This window comes from Echiichthys vipera, assembly GCF_963691815.1.
Source record: "Echiichthys vipera genome assembly, chromosome: 1".
Lineage (NCBI taxonomy): Eukaryota > Metazoa > Chordata > Actinopteri > Perciformes > Trachinidae > Echiichthys > Echiichthys vipera.
Window position 1 is genome coordinate 26946940 of NC_139826.1, and position 22208 is coordinate 26969147.

At 37.5% G+C, this 22208-nt stretch overlaps 2 protein-coding genes across 2 annotated transcripts; one reads left to right on the forward strand and one right to left on the reverse strand.

The window, feature by feature from the left end:
* Positions 1 to 2115: 2115 nt before the first annotated feature.
* Positions 2116 to 6570, forward strand: hp (haptoglobin; the record flags this gene model as incomplete). Its single annotated transcript, XM_083920374.1, has 4 exons — positions 2116 to 2120; positions 2399 to 2487; positions 5263 to 5546; positions 6007 to 6570. The coding sequence occupies 4 exons, from the start codon at positions 2116 to 2118 to the stop codon at positions 6568 to 6570; spliced, it is 942 nt and encodes a 313-aa protein (XP_083776500.1).
* Positions 6571 to 18344: 11774 nt separating this feature from the next.
* On the reverse strand, positions 18345 to 21969 carry sult5a1 (sulfotransferase family 5A, member 1). The gene is made up of 6 exons (XM_083912694.1): positions 21801 to 21969; positions 21355 to 21566; positions 20407 to 20533; positions 20197 to 20294; positions 19693 to 19873; positions 18345 to 18632 (listed from the first exon to the last, which is right to left on the reverse strand). The coding sequence occupies exons 1-6, from the start codon at positions 21937 to 21939 to the stop codon at positions 18442 to 18444; spliced, it is 948 nt and encodes a 315-aa protein (XP_083768820.1). The 5' UTR covers positions 21940 to 21969; the 3' UTR covers positions 18345 to 18441.
* Positions 21970 to 22208: the final 239 nt, after the last annotated feature.

Here is a 22208-nt window from a genome sequence, read left to right on the forward strand (position 1 = left end):
TGAAGTTGTAGTTGGATTAACGTACAGTTTCATCATGGATCTATAATAATCGCTAAAGTATTTAACAAAACTATACAGAACAAAAGAGTTTTTCGTGGGGCGGTTCGCTGGTCGCTGGTGAACAAAACGAACCTACTCTGCCCCCGTGTTAAAAATTAACAAATCGCTTACTACTCAACAAATCAATGTCGACTTTGGCCAACTTTCTGTTAGAGCTCTACGGCTCCACTATCAGATAATATCCAAAGAAATATGAATGAATTAAACTATGTACCAAGTGTCCTGCCAATTCATCTAGCAAATATTGACAGATTTCAGGAATTCAAGGCGCAGTATAAGTTATGGCAATCCATCTTTATAGTTGTTCATTCTGGACTAAGGTAGTGGACCAACTAAGTGACCAACCACAGCCAACAGTGGTAACAGCCTGTGTCGTCCATGCCTATGGAAAGAGTATTACTTTGGCTCAGTATTCCAGCTCAGAGGATTTAAAATAAAACAGACTTTGTGTATAATATATACTTAAGGGTGAATTTCACAGAAGATAAGCGCTTCCAATATGAGCAGCTTCTGTCTGATCGAGTTGAGAGTGCACTTGCCTCAGGTCACTGGATGCTGTAGTAACACTGCAACCATGAAAAGACTTTCATTTGAAATCAGTGTTTGATTTTAATTTCTAATTATATGCTTACAGTTTACCTTCAGGAAACTGATTCTCAAGACGGCTTTTAAATTCTTTTGTACAATTAAATTTAACTTTCAAGTCCAAGATATGAATCTGAAATCTATCTAGTAAGGCTTGTTACATATGCAAATGTATGTATATACAACATGAAAGAGAACGGGGTGCTTCCACGCAATCTTTCAAAGTGCTTCACAAAGAAGGGGAAAAATAAACTAAAACTGCTATTCATGCACATACTTTTACTATTACAATATAAATGCACACTCTGCAGTCTGCACATTTGAAAGTAATAAATATATATACTGCTTACTGCTTTTTTATTTGTTTAGGTACAAGCTTGACTATCTTGACCAACTGTAGTTATGACAGAAAAAGTAAGTATATTGTATTATATAGATGAAAGAGAAAATGCTAAATTAGCAAAAAAAAAGTGTTCCCTGTCCATACTACTGTACCTTATGGTAAAACTTTGTCTTTGTGGATTGTTGATGTTAAACAATTGTTTGTTTGACTTGACAACCGCATCACTGTGAAATAATGAAACGCATTGTAATTGGAGATGGTAAATTAATCAAGCCAGCATATTCTGAAATTAGATAGGATTTAATTATAATATTTAAAGTAATTATACACGTCTGTGACCTCTTGTGAATCCCCAAAGCAGTAATGGACACACATCTGACTCACTCACTCACACTCAACTATTTACTGCCAGGAATTTGGTGGTGTAGTATGTGTTTTTGTTCTTTGCAGAAATGAGAAAATATGTGCTTTATTTTGCGTGATAAATTAAAAAGCACAGTGTGTTGCAGTATCATTACTTTTACTATCCACAAGAGATAAAACTGTTAGAATCAGTCAGACTTGTTTACTTTTAGTAAACTATGATGTAAACGGAGAGTGTCTTGTATTGCAAAATGATGAAACACTGACTTGTGAAATCATTTTTAAATTTGCAATACTAATGCAACCAACACAGAATCTACAACCAAGCTCTTTTTTTTTTTTAAAGAAAAATAGCTGGATCTACCATAACTAAACTCTTATATGTATTAAAAAATAGATGTTTTACCCCATCTGATGGAACTGCTGAAAACAGTCACAAGAAGTCTTTTGCTGTGGTATTTTTGACATTACTGTGTCATTTTACAGACTGAGCTTCCCTTTAAACCTGTGCTATAGGTGCCACAAGTTTCAATCATAGATAAATGCTTGTTTTTCTGAATCCAGACTGTGGAGAGTCTCCCAAATGGTGGAAAAGAAGATTACGCAACCCTTTATTTCAGATTCCAGGAATCAACGTTTTCCTGCCAAGCAGAAATTTCACAGGCAGGCGCTCGATCTCCCAGCAGATATAAATACTGCCTCACTCCAAAATGCATAACCCATTCAAGGAGAGATAAAAACCATAGATGAATATTATCAACAAAATGTGGTAAGCCAAAAGATTATTTTGTCATTTTTTAATCTCTGATGAACCAGACTATATATGTTTTTCTCAATATCAAATGATATATTTGAAGAAAAAATGTTGTAATCGCTTACAACAAAAAGTTCACGATCTGTACGTGTAAGCATAATGAAAGGGAAATCAAATTATTCATGTTCTAACTGTAATTTCTGAGTTCTTTATAATTTGTCATTCTTGATCATTTAATGGGCAATGAGACATCTTAATGTTTGTTCATCATGTGAATCTGTTGTTGTTTGAAGGTTAGCTCTCACTGTGCTCCTCCTGGCTGCATGGGCCTGTCTGGCAGAGGCGGCTCAAACCGATGAAAGGTTGAAACACTCTGTGTCAGGTAATATAGAGAATGTCAACCACCACCCTAGGAGCTGAAGAGCTGTACTGTACACAGGGTTGCTTTTGAATTAACTGCTAATGTTGGCATGCTAAAACACTCACAATGACAATGCTGATGTTTAGCCGGTGATTTTATTTTAACATAAGCTACTATTTGCTGATAAGCACTAACTGCAAAGTACAGCAGAAGCTGACATTATTTATTTAACCTTAAAAATATAGTTACATTATACATGATACAGGAATAAACTAAGATTAAATTAGATAAACTAAGAAAAAAGACCATCAATTAAGAGAAATCCATAAGATAAGTTTTAAAGAGACTGCTATAAACCAAAGTAATGGACAAAAGGAATATTTGACCATTATTTCATTGTGGTTAAATATGCACAGAAAGATCAGGCCCGATCATCAAAGAAGATATTTCACTGGATAGGTAAAAACTTTGACCTGCTGGTGGCACTAGAGGAAAAGTCGGGAGAATGCTAAAGACTGTCAGGCTTATTGTCTGAGATCCATGGATGTCTGTACTGGATGTCATTGAAATTCAATAATTCAACCGGGACCAAGGTGATGGACCAACAAACCAATATTGCCATGGCTACTATTGGCCTATTAACTTCTTAATAGGTATAATTAAACTGTGAACATGAATAGGTACAGTCAGATAACCTCACATGTCCATGATGACCGATCCAGAGGTCCAAACTGCAGCCTTTTCATTTCAGAACACATGCAAGTGGCTCCAGTTCTCTGAAGCTACTGTTTCACAACAATAGCTTCTCGACAGCTGCTGTTCAGAGAGATAACTCCTGCATGACGAAATGACGCAGGTTTCCTGAGGGATCTGAGGGCTGGGCTATTACTGCTCATTTCAAATATTGTCCCTTCATTTTGCTTTAAAGCTACAGTTTCTGACAGGGAAATTGCCTGCTTCCCTTCAAACAGCCCTTAAAAGATAACAATAAGCAAAGCTGTCAGAGACTAGCAAGAGATGTGACAAAACTGACTTGGATGTTGAAAAGTATTTTTTCCTAAAGAGGGGAGTTTATTTTCAGCAACAAAATGAAAGTCATGAAGTAATGTAATGAAGCTTTATACATAAATATTAATCATTATCTTTGTTCGCAATACTGCAATAATAATGCAGCTTCAATCAGTTAATTATATTAATACTACATTTACTGCAAAATAGTTCATTTCATAGTTGAGTTTCATTTTCAGCACTATTACTATTTAAACTGCTGCACATATTGTAGTATACATATTTCACATATTACCTTATGCCATTTATTATAGTAGTATAATTGCACATTTTTTTAAATTTAATTTATTTAATTGTTATTTTATTCACAATACCAATTTCTTGCTTGCATTGACATTTACATATAAAAGTTACTGCAGCTAATTGTATACCTGTATACACATTCTATTTTATTCATAATTTCTATTCAGTGTTAATTTTCATTGTTATAATTTCTCTATATATATTTCTTTACGTATTTTTCTCTTCAAGAACATTTTCACCCCGGGGATCAAAATAGTATTTCTATTCTAAAGAAAGCGATAAGCATACAGAACTATCGTCATATTTCATAATCATGCAGTTTCTCTAATGTATCAAATTCATTAGAGATGTGTTTAGCTCAGCTTTTAAGCCATTGTTGAATACATTGGTTAAACAAGTCACCAGTTATTATTCTCAGTAAATAAACCCTGTTGGGATGTAGTATTGCGAGGTAATTAACGGCAATCATGAACAGTTTTATGGTGAAAAATGTTGCCATCAATCTGAAGAGAAGATTACTTGAACCAGCTTTCCTCGATTATCCCAGCCACACAAAAGACTTGTGGATCAAAGCACATGGATGATGTATAGATTCTCTTCTTTGCTTCATGATGAATAAATTAAGAAGCCACTGTTTCTGGAGGAACCCCCCAGAGCATGAACGACTGCTTACAGATGAACAGCAGATCTTTGGAAGAGATGACAAAATGCTTCTTTGTGCAGTGCATGTGCTACAATGTAATAACTCTGGCATCAAGGATATTATGTTTTATTAAATGTGTTTAAATTCTATTAGAGGGGAAAAGGGTTAGAACAAAAAGCTGTCAACGTTGCTTAACACAACCACTTTTAATATCTGAGCTCAAAACAGACATCTGGGAGAAGAATTAGAAATGCTTATTGGTATTTATTAATAATTCTTCATTGATTGAGTTCTCATTGAGATTTGAGAGGAGCATATACCACAGGAAAACAAGACGAGTCATTCATTCAAAACACGACAAGCAAACTAAAACAATCACAAATAGTATTTTAAATATCCAGCAAATACATTTTTAAAGGTTATAGGAACACACATGTTTGTGCTTTTGAGAAATGCACACACATTATCTTTTCAGAGTTTAGAATAAGCTTTTAATCAAAGAGAGCAGACTGCAACCTGGAGAGAGTCTGCTTTGCAGTGGAGTCAGTGGCATGCAAGATGGTAGTAAATAGGAGGAGCCCTAATATTTATAAGTGATTTGTGGGATACCCTTATCAACCATTTGGGGACTTGATTTGATACCATCAACAGCAACAACAACAGTGTACAATGTGATCAGGGGCATAAAACAAAATCTAAATTTACATTGTAGTTCATAAGAGAGAAATGTCTATGGATATAAAACAGGTTAAGAAAATCCTTCAAATACAAAACAAGTATATAGATACATTATATAAATTATAATATAACATAACATAACATATCCTGTATTTATTTCCCAGCCTCCAGGTTAGTATCATCCCGTTCCAGACGAATGGTTGGGGGGACCCTGGCTCCTCACGTCCCCTGGCAGGCCATGGTCTACATCGCTGACAGTGTGCTGGGCGAGTACTATGCCGGCGGTGCTCTCATCTCCGAGCGCTGGATCTTGACAGCTGGCAGGAACCTGTTTGTCAGGAAGAGTCGACAAGACATTCAGGGAAAACACCCTGTCATCCCTAAAGTGTACCTGGGAATCACTGGACGGCCAGAAGCTAATGCCTCCAGTGAGGTTGCTGTAGAGAAGGTGAGCAAGAAAAACATTTGATCTGAAGCGCAAACCTTTACCTCTTCAACCATGCTCCAGATCCCAGCGGCTGCATCAAACGCATGTTGTTCATCATAAGTGTTTGGATTTCTATAGATCAGTATACTGCATGGTTTGTTATCTGAGAAGGTGTCATTGGAAACCGATTCAAAAAGTTTTCAAAACATACCTTGCAGGTGATTGGATGAAATCGTTGAAATCAATCAGGGGAAGAGAGAAAACAATATTTTCCAGCATCTAAGCTAACCCCTTTAGGAGGTTAGCTTAGATGGTGTATAGGTGTTGGTCTTTTTCATGGGAGTTGTGATTTCACGTTTTAATAAAAGGGAGACTTTTATTGCTCTGCTACTGCATTATAGATGAATGAAAATAAAAAGAGTAAAGTCCAAACACTCAATCAGACTTCCTCTCTCTTGTATTGTACCTTTCCATCTTACAGGTTGTTCTCCATCCAGGCTTCCAAAACCGATCTGATTGGGACAATGACTTGGCTCTGATCCAGCTGAAGGAGCCTGTGGTTATGAGCGATAAAGTGACCCCCATCCCCCTGCCAGAGAGAGGCCACGACCTGGAAGACACTGTGGGAGGGATAGGTCTCATCACCGGCTGGGGCTTGGGAATTCACCTCACTGCTGCTACGTCACTCAAATACCTTGCACTCCCCATGGCCAATCACTCTGATTGTCAAGCTGAATATGAACGTTTCACCCTCACACCAAGTGTAGACGAAAACATTTTCTGCACCGGACCCAGCAAGTATGAGGAAAATGTTTGTTTCGGTGATGCCGGAGGTGCTCTGGCAGTCACAGATGCTGAAACTGGGGACATCTACGCTGCAGGTATCCTTTCCTATGACAAGTCCTGCAAAATCTCCAAGTACGGCGTCTATATGAAGATTTCCTCCTATTTGCCCTGGATCCACAGTGTCATCAGAGGAGATACAGAGAAATCGTCAGCTCTGCGTTCTGATGCAATGTCGAAGATGTACTCGTGGCAGCTGTAGAGCTTCAGGCTCTGTTCTTTTGATGATTTTGTAGAGAAAACATTGTAATGTATTGAGTCAGTGACTAATATTAAATGCTCTAATGTACCAACTGCTGTGTTGTGTCACTTAAATTCTGTGATGGGCAAAGGAAAAAAAACATAAATCCAGTATTTATAATGCACACAAATTGCTCTGTGAATGTTTGTTAATGAAAATGCCACCAAAACATAAAATAAAGAACTTTACAAGCTTGTAGATTGAAGTCCTACTTTCAGCAATCCACAAAGGGAAGTCCATATACTTAATTGAATTAAGGGCTTGCTAAAGCTAAGAAATAGGAGTGCCGTGTTAAGGCCGTGTCACCAGAGTCGTACCGTCACTTGAATAAAAAAGAAATGACTTCAAAAAACATCATAAAAACAATCACATGACTCAAACATAAATATGAAGTGTATGTTATATAAATACACACATGTACAACAGGTCTACTAGGACAACTCGTAAAATGTGTTTATAAAAGAAAAAATTCAAAACACAGGAAAAGTGGTGAATGCAGCAAGTTCTCCTAATTCACTCTTACAAGCCACTTAAGAACAAATCTGTTCACCTGAGTGGTTCTTGCATGAGAGCCATTGTTATGAGCCAGCCCCCTTTTACATTCTTACACAATTACTGTCACTCTTCATGTGTACAAACGAGTTCAACACTATGAAAGCCTTCCAAGAAAGAAACACTGAAAGTGTGTGCTGTTATCCCCATATTTAAACAATTTTTACATTTCACCTCTCTATGACAGCTGGTGTGTGGCTGTTTGGATCAGCTATAAACTCTTACCATCTCAATTTTTTTTTGCATACAACATTTGTGCACAGAAATCTGTGAGTGGTTGAATTGTTCAACAAAATGTTGGACTTTGACACCAAATATTGCAGTTTACTTCCCGCTATCTATTGAAATGGCCCTGATCTTTTGTAACCATCACCAAATATTTTGTAATTTAATTTGGAGGACTTTTTGGTTTAAAAGTCAAGTGATGTACATGTGATGTTTCACTGATACACAGCTAACTTTGAAAGGAGAACTCAATGGCTTCAGAGGTTGAGACAACATTTCAGTATGTGCAGCCATCAGCTTCAAAGGAGGGAAAAAAAGTGAATGACAACACAGACAATTCAGAATTTGAGGAATTGCCTGCAGATGTTTTTTTTCCAACCAGTAGCTGCAGCATTTCAAATATATTTTTGTCTGGCAGATGTGTCCACTCTGCCACAGATCATGAACTGCCTCAACAACAAAGGCTCTTCTCTACACCAGAAAAAGAGGGTGATGACAGCTGCTGCCTGTCCGGTCAATACAATATGAGAAAGATAAGACCGAAGGAAAAATCAAAGTGCAAGGTCGAGACGACTTTCTTTTAATTCCTGTTCTCTTTTTCAGTACATTGTGAAGATACAACCTCAGGTTGAAGGGATGGGAGTAAAGAGGCTATCGTCTCAAATATGTATGTTTCTTATGTTTCTGACTTAAACCACCAAAACGTGTTGCAAAAATGGAACATCTTGATTCCCAGCAGGACATCAGATTACAGTTTCCCTTCCTTCATGCCTGACCAGCTGCTGCTTACTTTACATAATGCTGAACAGTGACCCCCACACATGGTAATTACTTGAGCTTTCCAAGGAGAAATGCATAAACTATAAATTATATATGTGCCACATTTTTTTTTCACAAAAATATACAGTAGATGTGTAATTTCACTAGTATAATCTTCACAGTGATGGCACAAATGCCTACAAAACTCCTGTGGTGTGATTTTTGCACAGTGAAAGTGCATGAAAGTCTGCTTTTGTACATACAGTGTGTAGAGCAACTTTTATATGCATGCATCGTGTAAAGCAGCTCTAAACTCTCAACCAGCCTGTAACACATCAAAAGAAAATGTTTCCATGCTGATTATCTATCCCAACACTATTTGCATTAGTGTGTCTTGTTGATGAAAGTGGATAAAAGAGTTCACACGAGAAAAAGTAGTTTTGACTAAAGATCACAAATTTGCCTCTATAATCTCTGCAGCAAACGATCCCCTCTCTTCTTAGACTTTGATCCAGATAAAGAAAAACTCCCTGTAGAGTTCTAGGAACTATGAAAAGGTTCATATGCACTAGATCTTAGTTTTGACAACCTAACCTGTGGACTTCTGTGTTTTTTTAAACTCATTTTGCCTGATTTAGGTCTTGCAGTCATTTTTTTTGGTAAATCCTAACCACACAGCAAACATGTAGGTTAAAACATCCGATTGGAGGAATTTGTTGGGAGAGTTCAAATTTTTACCCTGTACAGATTATCAGTCATAAATATAAGCATAAATAAGTTAGTGTGTTTAGGTTAACAGTCAGTGATACATTTGCAGCAGAAAGATAAGATAAAGGGATTTTAAAAGAGAGCAGCTCAGTGAAGATTTTTGGCCTTTTTTAAAATGTAAAACAAATATTGAGCTGCTGAAGGAAGTAGTTTTAGCAGGTCTGCAGCAGGGTGCAAGGGGTTCTCCTCTATGGCTTTTAAAATATTAATATCCCTGTCAAGGGCCATTACTCTCTACCAGTCTCAGAGTGTACTCTCGCTGGCTCCATCACTCCTGTAGAGCACTGACTGAGGTCTAACATGAACAGACTCCTACTGCAGTTTAAAGCAGAATTAGCATGGATGATGTTGGAGGATGTTGTATGTGCACATGGATTTGTTTTTATGTATGAAAGAATTATCTGTTTATTCTGAAACCTCAATTGAGACGGAGTGAGGGAAGAAGCAACATGTAACCAATCAAACACAGACATGACGGTTCTTTGTTAAAACATTTACAGTGATTTATGTTGCCACTTTGCAGCATTTGTGGTGTTTTCTTATTCTTGGTCTCTATTAAAAAATATTTTTTGGTTATTGATTTTGGTAGCATTTAGTAGCCAGGACTAATTGTACAATTGGCGTTTGACTTTTAGATCTTCAGTTCCTGTACCCACCAAATGGGTACAGGACCTACAGATCCCGTCCCATAAATTGGACATGTGTCTCTAAAAATGAAGAATTTCTGACAGTTGTAGGCGCTAACACCAGACACAAGATAGGTGCCAACATCAGTGACTGTAATGGGTGGCATGCAGTCAAGGTCTCTAAACCAATCTGTGTCTCTTAATTTGTAAGGATGAATAGAGTTCTTCTATACCTCTGTCCATTGCTTCTTTTTGTATGATCATTGGTCTTACACGCATACTTTCATACATTCTGATGATGACCGACTGACAAATGAATGGGGACAGATAATGACAGCTACACTAGTTATGTATGCTATCCTCCAAAGATCCATGATTCCCTTGCCAATCATCAGAAATGTGGGTTAGTGATACTGATATTTAGCACCTTTGGGGATGGTCATAAACTGACATTTTGTGGTTTGTGTTTACAATCCACAGAGTGTGTGTGATTTACAAGTGGAGTACCCTATGAGCTGCATGCAATTGTTTTTGTAGCCCTTATTTGATATGCAAAGACAGCACAGAGGAAGTTTGCTCTAAGATTCATTAAATTTGGCGTTCTGTGATCATTTATCCCGACACGTACAGCTATTGTTGATTGTGTCTCACATTAAGCTGAAGCTCAGCGTCCCTGTGAATGTACTGCTGATAACGGTCATCTGTAGATTCAATCATCAAACATAATACATTAATGGTGTTTTCCAGGCCAGTCTGCTGTTTAAGCATGATGTGTACTCAGCTGCCATGTTATGTACTCTGTCCTCATGTGCAGCTTGGAAACTGAAGCTTTCTGAGCTTCATCACACACCTTCATATTTATTGTACTTTCCACACACACACACCAAGCTTTTCACAAGGCATTAATACAACAGATATGACGAACCTGATGGACTATTTTCCACTGCTTGCCAAAACGGGATTTACACCTTCTTTTATCAGTCACAGATAAGCTTCATTCATGCCTGCTTGCTTGGTCATGAATGATACTTCCCTTCAAATATTAAACTGATATCATGAGCAATCAGACAGAAGAATCAAGCGTCAAAACTGTTATAAAATGTTTGGACGTTCTGTCTGAGCCCCGTGTGCTAACCCTCTGTCTATCCTGTTATTCCCAATCCTCCATGGTTGTTTTAATCAGGATCCTTAAAGGGGAGATTTTTAGATTCATACTTGTATTTGTGTTTTTAAAACGTTTACACTGAATTAATTTAGCTGACGCTTTTATTCAAAGCGACTTACAGTAAGTCCATTCAACCATGAAGACACTACCCAATAGTTGCGAGAAGCATACAGGTACATACAAATAATCACATATGCAAAAACTGCCTCCAGTGATACATTTTAGAAAGGATTTGTTTTCTTTTTCATATATATTTTTTAATAATTTGTGGGAAAAGGTAAAGTCTGAACAGGTGAGTTTTCAGTGTGCGATGGAAGATGTGTAAGATTTCTGTTGTGAGGATGACAGCTGGTCATCCAGTGAAGGATGTCAGCCAGGTATGCAGAGATTCTTGCTTCCACCTGGGTTTCAGACCTTGGAAAAGACAGAATTGTGTCATCTGTATCACTGTGGTAGGAAAAACCATATGTGAGTGCATAACTAGAGGCCAGTGACTTTGTGTACACAGAGAGAAGAGGATGGGGCCCTGAACAAAGTCCCAAGGAACCACAGTAGCCAATAGTCGAGAGACACAGGAAATATCTGAGGTTTGCTTTTCAAAACGAAAGTTACGAGTTTTGTGTGCTCCCGTACGGCCTCTCTCTCACCCCGAAAGTTTTGATGATTGTGATGCGGCGCTTGCCCCTCTACATGCTCAGGGCGTACAAGTTCTGTCATATGTGGACGATTTGCTCATTAAGGCAAATTCGAGAGACAGGGCTGCGTCACACACGAAGATATTAATTACTCATCTTACCAAGCTGTGTTTTGTGATAAACTGGGGAAAAAGCGCCCCTGATTCCTTCTCAAAGCCCAGTGTATTTGGGTCCCTACTTAAAGTTAGCCTATTTACAGTTTTGAATTACGTTTTTATTTTATTTATTTGCCCCATTTCCCGTCGGGTTGGCGACAAATAAGCCTTAAAGCTAATATTGTCATACCAACGTATAAACCCTGTTATACAGCTAAGCAACACTTTTATTTACGTTAATGAAATACACAGATTTCATCAAAGAACCATATGAGCAGTGATATTATAAAGGAAGCAAACACCAAGACACTGTTCAAAGTGCAGCAGATACACAGTTCCATTTGCAGCGATCTGTTCTGCTGCTTTACATTAAACAGTGACATTATAATTTATAATTTATGCATTCACACAGTTGGGGAATTTTTTTTTATCTGTCTTTCCTGCATTTAGCAGCTGTCGCTGTGTTGCTTTAATTATGTGGATAATGTGTCCAATGGTATTTGTCTAATTAATCATAGTGTTCTGCTTTGCTCTGCTGCCAGTTGACTTAACCATATTTTTAATTGGTCACATGCTGCAAACCCCGCCCTTTTCATGATTAGAAAACCCTGGGTTGACTGCCATGAATGTCATTAATGAAGCCAGATAACCTATGTCTTAATACAGACTCAATTCTATAATCAGGCCTATTGATTTCAATGTCCATTTTAGGCCCATTATCATTAAAGGTTGGTTTTTTTGTTTGTTTGTTTGTTTTTTTGCCACATCAACCAATCAAACATTTTTAAAATAATGTATCACACCTAGCAACGGGGGTCAGCCACATCTCCTCACTGTGATAAAAGTTTCTCCTTCCTCTGACTTGAGAGCAGGGATGAGAGCAGTCAGTAAATATGTGAGCTTTCATGGCCATTGATTCTGGTGTCATGAATGGATGTTATCTATGTTTACAGTGCGCACAACCTTCTCCAACAGCATCTTCTCTTGGGTTGTCATGTTACCATACCACAGCGAAATAGAAAAGGTCAGTGCGCTTCCAACATCCTCCTTTTTTCTATTTTCTGCTTTTTCTCTAATCACACTAAAGGTTGATCAGTTTCAGACCAGTGGACTCCCTCTATTGGGCAAGAGCTACACTTTGTGTTAATACAATCATGCTAATTTAAATCTATAGTCAGGTTTAGCCCTAAAATAAAAACCAATTAAAGTGAACAAAACATGACTGTGACTGTGAATTTTACATTGCTGCCCCAAAAACGGCCTAATGCTTTATATCCCTAATAGGTCTTTTTCTTAAGGCAACATTTCAAAATTGTCTTAAATATAAAAGTCTATAAAGTATTTCAGTTATTAATTTCTGCATTTCCATAAAGTTGGTGGACCGGCGAGACAGATTTGAATATTTTAGTCCAGCAGAGGCCGAGATATCCTGATGTACATTTCTAATAAACATTTTTAGTCTCTAAGCGCAAATTACCCTAAATAATATGATTTGAGGAATTTTCCAAAACTTAAACAGAGCTCCCTCCAGGGCCACACATCTTTTCACAGGTTGACTAGTAGTCCCCATGATGAGTAAACTAAGGTTTATTTGTAAAACTAAATCAACTTTAAGACCCATTTAAGCCCATAGTAAGGTTGATGAAGTGTAACACAGTGGGTCTTTCCTAAATTCCTTCACCCTGCCAGAGAGATGCATGCTGGATAAACAAGGCCACCTGGTGGCCAGAGGAGTCATATCATGTCATTTATTTATTCACGATAAAACCTCCAGGTACTTTCTCTCTCTGTATTATATAGGTTCATGATGCTTTCACCACAGCTCTACCCAACTTCAATAATAGGAATAGGAATAGGAATAGGAAATACCTGTGTGTAACATACACAACATTTAAATGAGGAGTATGGTCTCTTCCACCTTTATGATAAAGGCAGTAATTTGATATGATATACATTAACAAAACTTACATGTGGGCTAAATTGTTAAGTCATTTGACAGCTCAAAATGTCTTCCTCACCCAAAGCAGGCTAGCAACACCAATAATAAAATTCTTAAAAAAAACAAAAAAAAACAAGTGTCTCTGGTTTTGAACCCTCATGATCTGAGGCAATTAACACTGACACCTGCTTTACCCTTCAACCACCTTCCTCTCAGCAGAGTCTGAAGCCAGCTATATAGAGAAGTGTGAAGTAGCTTCTCACATGGCTGAAATGTGTGATTGTGTGTACACTGCAAAGCGCTTGAATGCTACGTACAAGTGCATGTGTGACCATGCATGGTCTTTATTAGCAGCTGGCACATCACAGCCCTTGTCAACTTGATTACTCTGTACCACGTTTATAAAAAGATGTAACTGTGTATTATTAAAAAAATAAAGCATAATAAAACATATTCCCCATATTGATTTTTTTTATAGTCGTTTTCTTATATGAATGCCAGAAAATGTCTAAAATGTTGCTCTTTCTCACGCGTAGCACATTGTCCGTGTCGGACACGTTCTTATCTATTGATGTCCTCGCCCTTCTTCCGTTTTCCGCACAATATGCGTGATAGAAACATCATGAACACCACGGCCAATGACTTTCTCTCTTTGCACATGGGCTCAATTGGACATTACATGGACTTTGTTCTAGAGAGCTGGCTGGGTAAAGTCTTTATAAAGCTGCAGTTGGTAAAAAGGAAAAAAAAGCCATAATTTGAAGCAGAGTGAAACCTCTTTCTGCATCTCTTTCTCACAAATAAAGTGGGATTAGCAAAAGTCTCCAGTCACGGCTAGAATTTCTGACGCTTAATAACAGAGCCACGAGGATGTGCAGAAGTCTTGTTGTCTCTCAGAACTCTTTCATTACAATATGATGAAATATTACTATGGATTTTTTGCATGTGATTTGGATATTTGCATTCTCACATACAGCTTTAAGTTCAGGGTTGCAGTGCATGTGTGAAAGGGGTCTATGAGATACATTTATTTTATAGAGACTTCGCACGGTTTCCTCTACCTCCAGTTGGATTTCTGAACAGCTGAATTTAATTAACAGATGTAAACAGAACTATGATTCTTTCATGAAACAGGCTTTCAGACTGCGTTTGGAAGAGCAATATTCTTCAGGGTTGCATAAGCTGGCATTTGAATGTTTTTTTTTTTAGGCTGTCTGATATCATACTACATATACACACACGTGACACACACAAGTCAATACACAAATACATGATGCTGTTACACAGATCCATGCTCACAAACATGAAGTGCACACAGACACACAGACGTAAAATTAAAACTAAGCTTGGTTAGTATCAGCAGCACACTTACAGTATGTGGCACTGGAAGCAAACTAGTATACCAGACTATAGCTGCTGCTTAAACTAGCTCTTTCAAAGCATCTGCTGAAAGCTGAATCACCCCCGTGTGTCAGGACATAAAAACGTACATTATAATACATGACTTCATCACGTTGTTTTGAAAAGGGACAAAAAAGTCTGATGCACTCAAAGCATTTTTGAAATAACCTTTACCACTACTCAAGGAAAACCATGTTAGATGAATGGAGTCATTTTTTCTTACCTATCAGGCAGCACCCAGTTTAATTTTAGCTTTAGCATGTTTAATCTCTGTCAGCGTTACATTTTAGTTGGGTACAAAAAAACAAAATGTCCTCATTTACATTTGGTGTCTGACCATATACATATATTTCTCCAGGTTTTGACATCCATTTCCTAGTTTTTTACCTCCACACAAAACAGTGGAGGTGAATGGAGTTTTATTTGACGCTTAAAGCCCTGAAATCTGACATTTGTAGAAACGGTGTCCCTGTTACGTTTTGCGTATTCTCTAATTATGTTTACACTGTAATAGGGTGCAGAGGAAATATCTTAAAACCTTGACAAACTTAAAGGAAGGTTTTTGCATGGCGAGAAACCGAAGGTAAATGAGAAAATTCTCTCATAATTTGAATTTACCAATTTAGCTATGCACCTTGTAACGTTGATCGACTCATGACTCACTTTTGACTTTTTTCACGGTCACTTTAAATGATGTTGTGTATTCATGACGCATGCACAGCTGCATCACCTATCACTGGGCTTAACAAAATGAATCCTATATAGACCCTTTTGAGAGAAATAGGCCTTTGTGTACATAGAAAAAGTGTTTTATATTTTTTTCCTGTGTACTAACTATTTGTGAAGTGGTGGGAAGATTGTTTAAATGCTGTGGAGCTGGGGGGTGGAGCATTAATACACATATAGCAATAACACTGCTGCATAGGCTGCAGTTGTGTATCCTCGCCTCCCTCTACTCTTCAACATGGTCGGTCAAGTGCTTAAAGAATAGAATAGTCAAAGAGGGTTGTTGGTTTACAGTGGTATCACTTCTTTCTAACTCCCCGATGCCACATTTTTTCAAATTTTCAAACTTGTAGTCTTCAACCCCAACTGCCGCTGACTTAGACCTCTTATGGTAACCAGGTTTCATTAAGTTCCCTCTGGAGCATAAAAAGGCTTTCATGCAACTTTTATGTAACTGCATTTGTACTTCCAAACACCAGTAAACTTTGATGTGTAAAACCAGTTGAAGTAAACTTTTCTAATATACGTTTATATTTTAGACTTTTCAAACCTAATTCTGACTCTTTGAATCTGGGTTTAACTGTATTTGACAACACATGCTTTACTGTCTGAATCCACATGTCCATAACTATAACTTGACACCTTCCCCGCCACCAAAATGACAGGGAAAGTTTATCATTCGACTGTATTTGGTCATCTGGTTTAAAACTACCATGTACCTATTAATATTCTTACATAAAATATGTTTGGTCAACTCAATTCTTGAACCTCAAACAATAACACTTAATAACACATAACACATCTTTTGAACCCTTTTTTTAATTTACCCATGGCTCATGTACTCATCTTAACTACAGTTGTTTGTTGAACAACCAATCTTTCAACTCATCCTCAAAGTTAAGGTTTTATTGTGGCACAGATGTAAAGGGTTTTGGTTGACAAATTCACACGTCAAACAGTGTCAGGGTTGTTTCATTTTTTCATTGTCAAAGGTCAACTATATAATATTGTCCCAAATTACATCAGGAGCATTTCCTCTATTTCATTTCCTCTTTTGCTCTTTTGTTAAATATACTGACGCCCTTTGAACTAGACAATGCGTCATTTTATTTCCTACTTTAGATACAGCATAAACACAACACAACATACTGTATGGACAAAAAAAAGTGCTTTTTTTAAAGAATAATGAAATGCAGCAAATAAATTGAATTGAATTTAATCAAATGACATACAGAGGATATAGTACAGTAAAACTCAGAGGTCACAATGCAACATTAAACAGGATGTATTCATCACAGGAGGTAAAGGGCTCATGGTTTTATGTGTGATATTTTCTATGATCTGTGGTGCTCAGCAAAAGCCCACTGGTCTGAATTTCTGAGTTGACTGAGTTTTCTTTATTATGAATATTTCTTTATTATAAGTTCCCAAAGCACTGCAGTGTTACTTCGTAAGGAAATATTTCTTTAAAACTTCTACAGACCTGGAGAATATCATCTCTGCTTTCGTTATATCTTCTTTACACGACTGCAACTGACTTTGATCATATTTATAATTCTGTGGCTGTCTCTGCTTCCTGTGAAGACTCAAGACTAAAGGTCATTGTCTGGGCTCTGAAATGGGAGCATCTTCCAAGACGTGTATTCTTAAAGCCAACTTTTATTGTAAATTCTTTGTGGGATTTTTCATAAAATAATCTTTCAAAAAAATATATATATGTATATATAACATGTATTAAGGTTGTGGATAATGTGTTCTCAGCATCACCAGCAGGATGGTTTTGTTTGTCTCTAAACTTTAATTTGATAATAGTGAGCTTCTACTTCTAACCTTTCATGTTGGAACAGTGGGGTTACCTGCTGACCTTATAAAGGAATACTTAGACATTTTGGGAAATACACATATTTTCATCCTTGCCAAGATTTAGATGAGAATATTGATACCACTCTTATGTCTGTATGTTCAATACGAAGCTAGAGTCAGCAGCTGCTTAGCTTAACTTGCCATTAATACTGTAAACAGGGAAATGGGGTAACAGCTAGCCTGGGATGGTTTAGCTTTTTACAATGACTTTCATGTAGTATAATGAATTTCCAGTGCTTTTTATTATTATAATTATATCGTATATGTTTTTACAATAATTTGAATCCTACAAACAATTATAGTTTAACAATTGGTATGAGGCATAAGTTATATGATGTAATCAGATGTCATCTATGAGTCTCTGTGGATTAATGCTCATATCAATCTTTACCCGAATGATGCCTTCCCACCATCTACCAGAGTTCATCCGTGCAGTCACAGAGCACGGTGTGTTCTGTACACTCTGTACCATATGTTCGCTCTCATACACACACACGCAGATACACACACCATACACACACTCGAGAGGGTTTGATCATAGCTCTCCAGTGCAGAGAAACTGGAGGGAGAACAACACCTTTCTTTGTGTGTGTGAAGTGACAGGACGCACAAGGATGACTCAGCCCTCTGGACGAGGAGCTTTATATCAAAACCTTTGACCTGTCCTTCCCCCTCTGCTCATTGTTGTACTGCTTTCATAACACTCAATTTTCTTGCTTGTACCGCACATTAGCAGCCTAAAGTGCCACTTGTTCTGTACCAAAAAAAACAACAAACATAGGCGGATAAGAGGATTTAGTTGATCTGAGATTTATTCATATATGATAATAATAAGCAAAGCATCGAATGCATCACTGTCACATCATGCATAGACATAGTAATGAAAGCAAGACTGCAATATACATAAGAGGCATTGAAGGGTACTGAACATTGCATGTCACAAAGGGTCACTTTTATACAACTTAGAGAAAACTGCCCACCTGTGATCCATCTCACAGAATGCATCATGATTTCTGACTTAATTTAGTCCTTTTTTCCCCCTCAGTTCTGTGTTCTTCAGTGGGATTTGTTCATTAGCGTGTGCCTCCTCTTCATGTTGCTCCTCCCACACAAAGTCTAAAGTGCAGTCCTCCATCTTGGACTTGAAGACACTTTGAAAATATTGATCCAGCTCCTCTGTGAACATGTTTTTCCAGTCTCCAACCTTACCTGAAATATAGGAAGAGAACAGGGATGGATGAGATTTAATGTAAAGTACATCTATATGTACATTTGTGATTGACCCCCCCATAAAACTTTTGTGTTCCTCTTAACTGATCATGATTTTAAATACAGGCCTGTTTACTCCTTTATTTTCACACATTACAGATGTAAATTGACCTTTTAAAAGAAAGTGTTTGACCAGCTGGGAAATGTGTCGATCTCATCCCTTCTCATCTATCTCTTGTTTCATTTGAAGGCTTCTGACGATGTGTTCATAGCAAACGGAGAAGAGAATTTTCGACAGCTCAAGAACTTTGTGTGACGCTGTGTTGCGAAAGCCTGCAGGTGTTGGTATTATCCTGCAGTCACTGACATCGCTGAATCACAAATGGAGTAAAAAAACAAGTACAAATCAGATATGGTGGTAAAGATATGGTTGAAGACTAATAGAAACGTTGTTGGTATCTGATCCTGCGGTCTGTTTTGTGTTGGTGTAAAGTGAACAAAGCATTAGAGATGAAATAATCTGTGTAACAGATTATATTTCTTAAATCTCTTTAATTATCTTTTGATCTCAGATTGGGACCCCTTGGGATGTGCCAACCCTCTGGTTGGGAAGAGTTATAGTAAAATTTTAGTAAGTAATTTTTGGATTGAAAACAGGTTACAAATTTGGAGACCAGTATTTTATTTTTACATTTGGATGACATATTGAGAACAGAGCTGCAACTAACTATTATTATTGTTTTCTCGATCATTTGATTAGTTGTTTGGTCCTCAAATGTTTTAATTGTCCACAACTCAAATATATCTTGTTATTTACTGTCACAGAGGAGTAAAGACACCAGAAAAGTTTCACATTTGAGAAGCTAAAATCCCAGAAATTTGATATGCCTCTTAAAGAAAATGACTCAAAATGATGAAGTCATTGTCAAAATAGTTGCAGATTAATGAAATAGTTGACAACTAATCCATTTAATCAACTAACTGCTGCAGCTCTTATTGTGAGACACACAATAAATCGACCAAGTTTGATTTATCAGCATATAGTAGAAATGAGCCACACCTTTTCTCATAAAGGAGCCCTTGCTATGGTCCATTATGTCCTCAGTCACCAGGGTGTAGTTGGCCATCTTGTTGTCTTTCATGGCACTGAAGCTGCAGTGTTTCACACAGATGTTGACCTCGTCCTCCAGCAGGGGACTCTGGAGGTGAGAGCTCACCCTCTTTATGGTGCCATGTAGGTCCTGACAGCACGGAGAAGACAATGACAATTGAGTCTTAATATAATTCTCAAAAAAATAACTAAACAAAAAACCTTCCTTAAAATGCTACATAAGTAGTTACAACATCTGATTAAGATTTGAAATTTGAAGTAATGTTTGGAAACTTTGGTTTGAAGAAAGGAAGTAAACAACATTTTCACATCATGAACTTCTGCTTCTAGACCTGCTCCAGCTCTTGTGAAACAAGATAAGTAAATATCTTTTTTTAAATTGTACATTTAGTTGTCTATTCTAAAACTACGTTTATGGACATCATGTATGATGAGAATGATAAATAAATTTACCAATGACATCTCTTCATAGGTTATGTGGAGCAGATTGTTCATATTTGCAGTCTGACTGGTCCAGCCTTTAATGTGGTCAAACCAGGAGCCATAGTGCACTGAAACAAATTCAAGTATAACAAAATGACACTTTTGGCTGCAGAGATGAAGACAGCATAACCTCGTAAAACAATCACATAAATGCATCTTTTTGTCCTGACGTCAACTCACGTGTGCCCTCCAGGAAACGCTTTAAAAACTCTTGAAATGAGCCAGCCTCGGGGAGGAAGTTTGCCATTTTGTGGAAGTGGTAAAACGACACCACCACATCTTTAGGGTTTCTGCTCACATAGATAACCTGTGAGATGACACAGTGTCAGAATAGTTGCACTGTACCTTGTATAATTTATTTTTCAAGTTTGTTAAAGATCTGGCAACAGTGTGTCTTTTTTTAATACAGGCAAATAACGCATAATACAAACAACAACATGATGACAAGACAATATAACCTCACAAAAAAGATAATTGGATAACAAAAGAAAAGGCGTAATATATAAAATATTAAATACAATTAATAGGATCCCTTCAGTATATAATTCTCTTGACGGTGCTGGCACATTTAGAAACTTTATACAGTTACAATAATATGACAGGTAGAGTGTATTTAGAGTTTTATAGTCACACTCTTCACTAGAGCTTATTGTCAATCCACAATGTATTTTTTAGGAAACTCAGATTGAGTTTAGTTCTCGATTGAATATTAAATAGAAATATTTTACCCAACATAATAATTGTATTTATTATCTAAAGAAGACTTTCACCCAGAATCCCTAACTTAATGTTTAAAGGTGTAAATTTTATATACAAGTTGACTGGCCTTAGCCATGATGGATACTTGCATCATGTAGATATTTTTTTTACATAAACAATAAATCTTGATTAATCTAGATCAATATAAGATTATCATCCACTCCTTTGTGGGACATTTTTCAATAGGAAAATCAACATGCTTTCTCGAAAACTAGTGACACCGTCATTAAATTACCTCAAACCTTTAGCATTTATTAAACTTTATTGACCTTTATCGGCTGGCTGATACCGATATGTCTGCAATAAATATTGCGCTGGCAGATTTATCGCTCTATCTCTATACCAGTCAAATAAACATGAAAATTTGACCTTTGCTTTGGAGCCCTGGAGGGCGGGTCCCAGCAGGTGATGAGGCAAGTGTGTGGTGATGATTCGAGGTGTGGTGGGTGAGGCCTCCAGTACCACAGCAGCATAATATTGTTCCAGCCAAGGAGCCCGGGCCCAGTTTGGGACAGTTTGGGACACACATGGGTCTCCTCTTCTGGATATGAGAGTCACAATTTCCTGCATCCATGTGGTGCCTGTTGAGAGAACAGAGAGGAGATCTGACTCTAAATAAATCCATTCATTAAAACAGCAAAAAGATACTTTATAAACTGTGCAGCAATGCATCACGTAAAGTCCAGTCACAGTATTACATAGTTAAATGGATTTCGCCACTATGTCGGCAATTAGTTACTTAACAAGCTCATGTGGTTAGTTGCATTACACTAATAGATGCTATGTATCCTGGTCAGTTGGTCGTCTCTTCTTACCTGATTTTGGATAGGAGACAATGACGATATCTGTGTCCTGAAATGGAAATTTGAGCGCAAGTTGCAAGGAATCCTGGGTATGCAGGTGTCCAGGAAACGAAATGCCATGAAACGTCTCAATGACATCCAACCTGGCCATATCCAACTTTGATATAAGTACGTTGTTTCCTGGTCCCTGTCTCTGTCTCTCTCTCTGTCTTTTTTTTTGTTAGCTGCCTCTTGACTAGTCTTCTTGTGCATCCGCTCTGTTAGAGACACTGAGTGATGATGACCACACAGGCTTCACATGAAATGAAAAGAGGAAACGCAAATGAGACTCCTCAACTGTGTGGCGTCAGGCAGTGGGTGTTGCGAGCAAAATTTGCCAATGATAACAAAAAGCCCCAGTCATACTTGCAGCTGCTAACT

Coding starts and splice junctions, on each gene's coding strand:
- sult5a1 (XM_083912694.1), bottom strand. CDS start 21,939: ATGGCCAGGTTGGATGTCATTGAGACGTTTCATGGCATTTCGTTTCCT. Junction 19,874..20,196: donor CCTATGAAGAGATGTCATTG/GTAAATTTATTT, acceptor CCGTGCTGTCAG/GACCTACATGGCACCATAAA. Junction 18,633..19,692: donor GGGCTCCTTTATGAGAAAAG/GTGTGGCTCATT, acceptor CCTATATTTCAG/GTAAGGTTGGAGACTGGAAA.